Here is a 9,359-nt window from a genome sequence, read left to right as displayed (position 1 = left end):
AAACAACATCAACATTAGAGTCATGGTAATATCACTTTCTACTTATGATATTTCCTGTTCTATTGTACCATGGAGAAATAAGTTAGTAACTTATTTCTCCATGATTGTACTGTGATTACTGTACTTTGAACTAAATATGTACTGTCCCTTAAACTTGAAAAATACATTGAATAAAATCAAGCTTTGAATAGGTCATTCTGGAGTTATTCTCTTCGGCAGAAAAATATAACATTTAATAATGACATCACTTAATGTATAGAAAGTCAAAATAAACGGAACAAAAAAACTGTGAGAAATGTGATGACTTAATTCCAAATTTATATATATATATATATATATAATTATATTTTTTTCAGGGGACAATATATCTTTAAATTAAACAATATAGAGTTCTCGTATTTCATTTGAGCAATTGCATAAATGACGTAAAAGGTACTGCTTGGGTCCATTGTTACGTCAAACACCACAAGTATTATTCATTATGAATAGCACACTGCAGAGTAGAGAATAACCTCACAATATGGGCTTGCGACAAGGCATGATGAATTATATTAAATTATTCATATTAACATAAACAACACGTTGCCTGTGCACGTGATTTAGCTGAAGGTAACAGTACGCTTATGAAAACAAAATTTGAATATAAGCAGATATTTCAGGTATTGACATGAACAGTATAACGTTTCAAAATATTCTATCAAATCAAAAGTTGTTCGCTTATAAATGAATATGTGTATGAAAGAAGAGATTCTTCGCGTATACGAATAAATAATGTAAAGTGGTCTACATCGTGCGGATACTTCAAAGACATTTTTTTTAAATGTTCGCACATTATTTTTATATGTTTATAGAAAGCTGATTCAATAGTCCATGTATGATGATCGAATACCTACATTACCATTGGTTTAATCCGCTTCAATCGTTGAATACGGTTGACCAGACGATTGGACATAATTATTCGAAGTAAAAATAAGTGTATTACCATTTTTACTCGTGGGAAATAACTTCCTAAAATAATAACTACATTAGGTAGCTAAACCCTAATTCCGAGCCATGATGCTGTATATTAAAATTAAGAGACATAGTTATCATTAAAGTAAAGAATCATTACCGTTTAGTTTCTTATGCCGTTCTTCGAATACATAGGCCTACCAAAAGATGTTGGAACGTTATGTTATTGCTGGTAAAAAGGTGCATGGTAATACTTGCAGGCAGCTTATTATAATACTGCAATATGCAAACACCTAAACTATAAAAGAAGAAAATTCCATACGGTACATTTAATTACCATACCTTATAAGAGCCAGGACAAAAATGTACTTTACCAGAAAGAAATAGGATATATGTATATATTGAACATTTACTTGTAACTGGAAAACGCGAAGGATAGAAAAGCAAAAATTCTAATCCATGCAAAGACAACGATAACAAAGAAGAAGAAGAATAAGAAAGACGAGAGGAAAGATGATGAGGACAATAAAGAGAAAGAAAAGAAAATAAAGAGAGAAAGAAAAGAGGACAATAGAGACATTGGAAGAAGAAATGGAGTAATTAAAGAAAGAGGAAAAAGGAAACAACGAAGAAAAGAAAATAAGAGGAGGAAGAAAAGGAATAAATTAATGAAGAGTAAGAGGAAGAATAAGTAGAGGTAAAAGAAAAGAGCGGAAGAAGAGGAAGAATAAGAGAAGAGAGGAAGAAGAGAGAGTAAGAAGAAGAAGAGGAAGAATAAGAGAAGAGAGGAAGAAGAGGAAGAAATTAAAGAAGAGTAAGAGGAAGAATAAGTAGAGGTAAAAGAAAAGAGCGGAAGAAGAGGAAGAATAAGAGAAGAGAGGAAGAAGAGAGAGTAAGAAGAAGAAGAAGAGGAAGAAGAAGAGGAAGAATAAGAGAAGAGAGGAAGAAGATAGAGTAAGAAGAAGAAGAGGAAGACGAAGAGTGAGTAAGAAGAAGAAGAGGAAGAAGAAGAGGAAGAAGATAGAGTAAGAAGAAGAAGAGGAAGAAGAAGAGTGAGTAAGAAGAAGAAGAGGAAGAAGAAGAGGAAGAATAAGAGAAGAGAGGAAGAAGAGAGAGTAAGAAGAAGAAGAGGAAGAAGAAGAGTGAGTAAGAAGAAGAAGAGGAAGAAGAAGAGGAAGAATAAGAGAAGAGAGGAAGAAGATAGAGTAAGAAGAAGAAGAGGAAGAAGAGAGAGTAAGAAGAAGAAGAGGAAGAAGAGAGAGTAAGAAGAAGAAGAGGAAGAAGAGAGAGTAAGAAGAAGAAGAGGAAGAAGAGAGAGTAAGAAGAAGAAGAGGAAGAAGAGAGAGTAAGAAGAAGAAGAGGAAGAAGAAGAGGAAGAATAAGAGAAGAGGAGGAAGAAGAGGAAGAATAAGAGAAGAGGAGGAAGAAGAGAGAGTAAGAAGAAGAAGAGGAAGAAGAGAGAGTAAGAAGAAGAAGAGGAAGAAGAAGAGGAAGAATAAGAGAAGAGATGAAGAAGAGAGAGTAAGAAGAAGAAGAGGAAGAAGAAGAGAGAGTAAGAAGAAGAAGAGGAAGAAGAAGAGAGAGTAAGAAGAAGAAGAGGAAGAAGAGAGAGTAAGAAGAAGAAGAGGAAGAAGAAGAGGAAGAATAAGAGAAGAGAGGAAGAAGAGAGAGTAAGAAGAAGAAGAGGAAGAAGAAGAGGAAGAATAAGAGAAGAGAGGAAGAAGAGAGAGTAAGAAGAAGAAGAGGAAGAAGAAGAGTGAGTAAGAAGAAGAAGAGGAAGAAGAAGAGGAAGAATAAGAGAAGAAAGGAAGAAGAGAGAGTAAGAAGAGGAAGAAGAGAGAGTAAGAAGAAGAAGAGGAAGAAGAAGAGGAAGAATAAGAGAAGAGAGGAAGAAGAGAGAGTAAGAAGAAGAAGAGGAAGAAGAAGAGGAAGAATAAGAGAAGAGAGGAAGAAGAGAGAGTAAGAAGAAGAAGAGGAAGAAGAAGAGTGAGTAAGAAGAAGGAGAGGAAGAAGAACAGTAGAGAGCAAGAAAAAGAGGAAGAAGAAAAAGAGTACACTTCTTCTGCTATTCTTCCTCTCCACTCTTCTTCTTTATCTACGTATTCATCCTCCTCTTATATTTTTCATGTCTGATTGACATGGACAAGCTTGTTCTGTTTTTTTGCACATTTTCTTTTTCTATTATCATTATTTTATTTTAAAACATATACAAAAAGACAAGATAACAGGAAGAAGGTAATTTGAGGAGGAAAAGGGAAAAACCATAAACAACTTACAATGTCTTTGTATAATACTTTTATCAAACTTATTATAATTATTACCAAAGCCAAATTCATTTAGTAACACATCAAGGAAGTCCCATTTCACTTTTCACTTTTCACTTGTATTTTCCCTGTCTGATTGTAGTCACCAGCTTGTTTACTGTTTTTTCGCACATGTTATCTTTAAATCGATATGGTTTTGTGTGTGACATTGATAATCGTAAGCTAGTAGGTTGTTAATATAACATAGATATCGTAACTTTCATTCTTATGTTTGACTTTCAAACAAAATGAGCATTTTATGTACAGGTCGATAGATTTCCATTCATTACATTTTAGATAAGTTAAATGCTACAGTAGTTATTTCTGAATCGATATTTTTGATAGGACGACAGACTATACACTATCACACTTCACTGACAGCTCTTTATAGTGCACAATGATAATTAATGCATTATATACGGTGTCGTTAACAAACATGGGTTTTTGTAAAAAAAATACTCGTCTCTGTCTTGCTGTATGTATAATAAGTAATAATATGAGTCACTATTTTTTTCTTTTATTTTGTTTTTTAATACAGGTGCCATTATGGACAAAGTGTTATTCAAAATTTACAATAACGTCTTCAAATAGGAGTTTTTTATGGAGATGATAATACACAAATACTAACTAAATATAATTGCCGGTAAGTGATTTAGTTTAGTGATATTTAAAATACTTCATCTTTCTAATCGTTTTAAATGCAATTATTAATATGTCAACAACATCTCATAATATTGGTCTTTGGAATTATTTGATTTAAGTGCCAAGATCTAACATTGAATAGTGACATTGTGCAAAACCCGTTTATTATTCGATGTCCAGTAATAATAGCACGTAAAAGTAAACGCAGATTATAATTTGCTGTATTATATTTAATGTTTTAAACACTCAACAAAGGACATTACAACTGTTTTTAAATAAAATACGATGAAAAAGATCATCGAATATAAGCAAACAAATGTGTAGATGTAGAAGAAACGGAACGTTTTTAGCTATTACTTCTTCATTAGCGTAATCCAAAAAGGATTACGATAACGGTTGGCGGTAAACGGTAAGCGGTCAAATGCAAACGGTTTGTAAGTAAGGAATGTTTTTTGAGATTCAAAAAAATATCACAATTTAATTCAACATGTACTGCTCATAGCAAATCAGTAAATTCGATTTAGTGTAATCCAAAAATAGAATAGAAGAGATAGTGTAAAGCATGAATAATACATGATGCGTGACGAGTTGTTGAGGTCACACTATCCAGGTTCAACTTGATCAGTTTTATAAGTAGGTTTTAGCTATAGTATGATAATGGATGATGATTATGTATATTACCGGGTTTCAGATTTACAGGTGTCTTGTAGGATGACGTAATAATGATGAGCCTATTGTAATATGATGCGAAATACGATGGTAATGATTATTTTTTACTAATAAACATCTTTTAAACAAATTTAGCAAATGTATATTGTAGAAACGTAAAGAAGTCATTTATTTAATGTTCAACCATTCCTATTGCCAATTCGACTGCCAATAGCAAAATCCCCGGTTCGATATGATGGCAATCCAATCACAAGACCAGCATCATACATACAATTTTACAGACACAATCTAACAAGTCGGTCGTCCTTGAAAAAAGGAAGAAAACTAATACTTTTGAATCAATACTCGAAAAAGCAAAAGGGTTCCTTGTTTAGGCATAGATCACTTTACTAGGCCCAATTTTCTCCCTTCCCCAAACCAAATGGGAATCATCCAACTCACATGACGATTCGATACCATACTATGCATAATCATACAATATTTACGAAATATTAATAAGTCTGGATATTATGCTAATTACCGGAAGACGCCATTTTCAAAATGTACTATTATGCTTTTATCTTTCTCAAATTTTATTTCAACTTTATCCATTAATTAATTAATCAATGCATGTTGATATTCAGGTATCGTCCAATAAAATACATAACAAAAGAAATTATATTACGATAAAATACATTATTTACAAAATAAGCTATAACAAAAATAATATTTAATTTATGATTTAGGCCTAGTATTACAATTACTTCGTAAATTTATTATACAATTAGAAGCCAAATATTTCTCATTTCTCCCAAAATCGTATCATTAGCCCTGATAGAAGGAATAGTGTTTCCCGACAATTTGGCACTTTCTGCCTGTTTTTGGTTTTGATTTAGGTTTCAGATTATTTCAATTGTATCCCCATTATCGATATCCACCGATACCCACATATTTTTTTTGTTTCATTCTATGCTCGTGTGATTGACATAGGCCTATTTTCATTTACTCTCTCTATTGCTATTCCACTGAGTGCTTATTTATACACTATTGTTCTCTACGTAAAGGTAACTGATTAGTTTCTACTGTTTAAATTTCTTAGATCATATTAAAAACTGTTATTGTTTTATTTATGAGGTTTGTGAAATAACAGTTGAAAAGGGAGACACTGATAATGAATATTCTATTATTATGATAATTTTGAATTCGAGTTTTTTTTTAATTATTCAAGAAGGATTCAATTTGATTTCGTAATTTCGATGGGCAGCCCTTGATTCTGGTGCAGAGTAGGCCTATGCTTGTGGAATATTATTAATATTCGTATCCTGCATAATATTTTATTTCGTTATCAATTCTGTGACTGAACTCGATGAAGCGTATCAAGGGCGTGTGTAATAACATACGGGATATGTTGATTATAGTGACTATTCGACCAATGCGTAAAGCCATCGATCGATATTAGCAGCAGCAGATATAGTCAGACGAACCACGCCGCTTACCGTACCATTCGCTCATCCATAGCTAGTGAACGTAGTTGTTTCTGTAACACAGCTCCTTTCTATCTTTCATAAACTTGGACACGTAATTATACCTATTAAACATGGCAGAGAAATCGTTATCGGCAGCTTTGCAACAATTCGAAGAGGAACTTCATGGCAAGTCATATACTGCGGAACAATTCCAACTTGTTTGGGATGAATTCGACAAGGATAGTAAGCAATATTTTATTCTTAAAATACTATGTACTATTTAAGTTACTCTTTTACAAATTATATTCGGGATATTAAAGTGCACGTACGAATAATCAAGAAAACAAAATTCAAATCGCAAAATGAAAACTCAAATGAAGCAACTTTTTTTAGAAAAGTAAATAAAAACTTGTGGCCAATGCTTTCAGTTTCAATAAAACAACTCTGTAAGCATTTATTTTAACTTACTCTGTTGTGTGCCGTATTGACGGCATATATCAAACAGTGCATACCGTAAAACCTGAAACAGAAGCCCATGGGTTTCTTTTCTTTTAAAGTACTCTTGGGTGGGCTTCTTTACAAGATAGGCTTCGTTTCGAAATTACTTTTGCAAACTAAAGAGGGGGCTTTATAATTCAAATTTATATAATTATTTATAATGAACATTTTGTTTTTATCGCTTTCGTTTTCAATACTAAAAAAAAATTAAAAAAAATTGACAACTTTGGAACAAACTTTGTTGTGTGTGATAGATCACTGAGTTTTGTTTCATTGGTATGTTCCTAATTTTGATTAGCAATACGCCTTTTGCCGTTTAATAACGATATAATATTAAATAATGAATAATTGAGAAACTTATTCTAGTGAAATAAGTATTTTACTATTTATATGTTGAGTAGGTTTATAATCATGTTTACATATCGAGCGGATTCTAGGCCAATAAGTAGTCAGAAAATGTAAAACAAAAACTTGCAACGTTCAACATAATGCTGATAGTAATAAATTACAAAATTGTGAAAAGGGGAAAGATATTCACCTGAGGTGCCTAGACTGAGAATAATATTAGAGACCGCGTCAAACATATTCCACTGTAGTTAATGCAGTAACTACAATGTTCACTGAAATATCTAATAGAATAACCTACCAATTGATATCAAATATTCACCAACAATTACTTCTTTTAGGCTAGATATCGATTGCATACCTTTTCACAAAACTAACAATGTAAAGCTTGCATCTAGTATGTGTTATCCAAAAGCGTCATCCAGTTTTTTTTTATAGTGCAGCGTGGCCGGCCGTATTTTGCTTGACAAAAAAAATAATAGCAAATTTAGCAATTAGTTTCTATAGTAACCGGATTTGTTAAATGACTTCTTAGCCTACCGTTTCATTGAGATGTGAGCCACTTGGAAAATAGTGCTTTATGTAGTGGCAATCTTTGTAACGAAGTACGTAAATAAAAAGGATTTTTGTAATAATATAATAGACGTGTTTTACTAATAACACTAACTTAAAGACACTAGACCTGCAATAACGTTTTGTAAAAAATAATACATATATAACTATAAAAAACATCAAACCATGTCATTTCAAATGTGCTTTCTAAGGTTAATTATGATAAAAAAAATGTTTTCGTATCATCTTCTGAATAAAAGGAGTTAACACACATCAATCTTCTAACGCGTTCTCGTAAAAAAAACTACGTTTAGATTATCGCGTTTAGAAAGCAAGACAAGCAAAAAATGCAAAACTATAATCTTATGCTCTGTCTAAACCATCTAACTAGTTTGACAAAAGAAGTGTGATGTGCCCAAATAAGGTAGTGTGTGACATCATCATGTCTATATGGGCACACCATATAGACCATCAAATTTGATAGTGTAGACAGAGTACTGATTAGAATTTTTTACCGTTGTACCCTGTACCGCATGTTCTCGTTGTAATCAAGAAAAGATAAATGATAACTTTTAAATTAAATAACAATCAATAATGAAAAAAAAGCACACTGATTGAATAGCCTTCTTCACATACCATAACGCTAAAACGTAAACAAATACGGAATAAATTATAATGCTTTGTTGTTTTTTTTTTTTTTTGTAATTCAGAGAGTGGTTACATAGAAGGTAATGAAATTGAACTTTTTCTCCGAGACTTTCTTTCGAAAAGCCAAACGGGTGAGGTAAGAATCTAAAAACGTTTTTTATCTTGGTTCGGTGTACTAATATACTTTGGTTGTAAAATGAAAGCATTAAACCAAACAAAACTATATTACTATTAGAGAGCTTTCGCACCTGGAAGGTAATGAAGGGGACGGTAATTAACAGAGCGTGGCGATTATTTCGTGAAGTCATCCCCTCCCTCTGACAAACCCTGTACACGTGGGCTTGGTGGGCGCGTGTTTGAAAGGTTTCTGTGTTAGCCAGACTAGGTCTTAGGTTAGCGAAGTTTAACGGATTAAATAAACATCTAATTAAAACGTAAAAGAGCCGTAAAAGGATGATTATTTTTGTAATGCATCTATAGAAGAAGAAGAATTCACAATCTACACATACTATATAATATGCATAAAATATGATGTCTAGTTAATTTTACAACGAAAATTTTAACAACCATTTTTTATTGGTACTGTTATTTTATTGTATTGTATTTTTCAAAATTACGTCATAAATACGTCATTGGATCGAACGTTAAAATCGATAAATTCAATTACCGTATAATTTTATATCTACCGTTCCTTTTGTCTACCGTCACGATGCAAAAGCTCATTAGTACGTTCAAGTTTCGTTGAGCTGGTCTTTACTGCAGCCACTCCGTTGTTTTCATTTTACCTTGATGTCCAGTCGTTAGTTTAGTTCATTTTCCATAGTCCTTAATTGGACTGTAAACATTGTTATATCGATTGCATACATTTTCACAAAACTTACAATGTAAAACTTGCATCTAGTTTGTTTTATCCTAAAGCATAGTGCAGCGTGGCCGGCCGTGTTTTGCTTGAAAAAAAAAAGAATAGCAAATTTAGTAATTAGTTTCTAGGCCTATAGTAACCGGATTTGTTGACGTCATCAAATGGCCGCTAGAATTTTTAAAATCAGGATTTTTTTTCTTTTTTTGTATGTTATCACATTCAACAGAGCGCATCTCCTTCATATTTGAGCCCGATTTTCTGTCCAATGTCAGTATGTGCTTGCTCATAATTATCTTTCTCAGGATTTTCCAGAATTTTGGTTACGTTATTACGTCAAAAAATCTTGAATAACGTGGGAGTGAGATACAAGATGTACTGATAGTTATTTAATGTCAGTTATATTGTATTGTATTGTATCATTACATTACTCAAGTGCAATGCATT

General features: G+C 32.4%; 1 protein-coding gene across 4 annotated transcripts in view; it reads left to right on the top strand.

The window, feature by feature from the left end:
• Positions 1-6,028: 6,028 nt before the first annotated feature.
• The window catches only part of LOC140056107 (calretinin-like), a 32,460-nt gene continuing 29,129 nt past the window's right edge, over positions 6,029-9,359 (top strand). For 3 of the 4 annotated variants that reach the window (XM_072101361.1, XM_072101359.1, XM_072101360.1), the window contains exons 1-2: positions 6,030-6,253; positions 8,116-8,189. In XM_072101361.1, the coding sequence (XP_071957462.1) occupies positions 6,142-6,253; positions 8,116-8,189 (186 nt within the window). In that variant the 5' untranslated portion in view covers positions 6,030-6,141. Of the gene's footprint in view, positions 6,254-8,115; positions 8,190-9,359 lie in introns of all 4 variants that reach the window. The other variant, XM_072101362.1, reaches the window with a different exon arrangement.

This window comes from Antedon mediterranea, chromosome 8 (genome assembly GCF_964355755.1).
Source record: "Antedon mediterranea chromosome 8, ecAntMedi1.1, whole genome shotgun sequence".
NCBI lineage: Eukaryota > Metazoa > Echinodermata > Crinoidea > Comatulida > Antedonidae > Antedon > Antedon mediterranea.
This window is presented reverse-complemented; position numbering and strand designations above follow the sequence as displayed.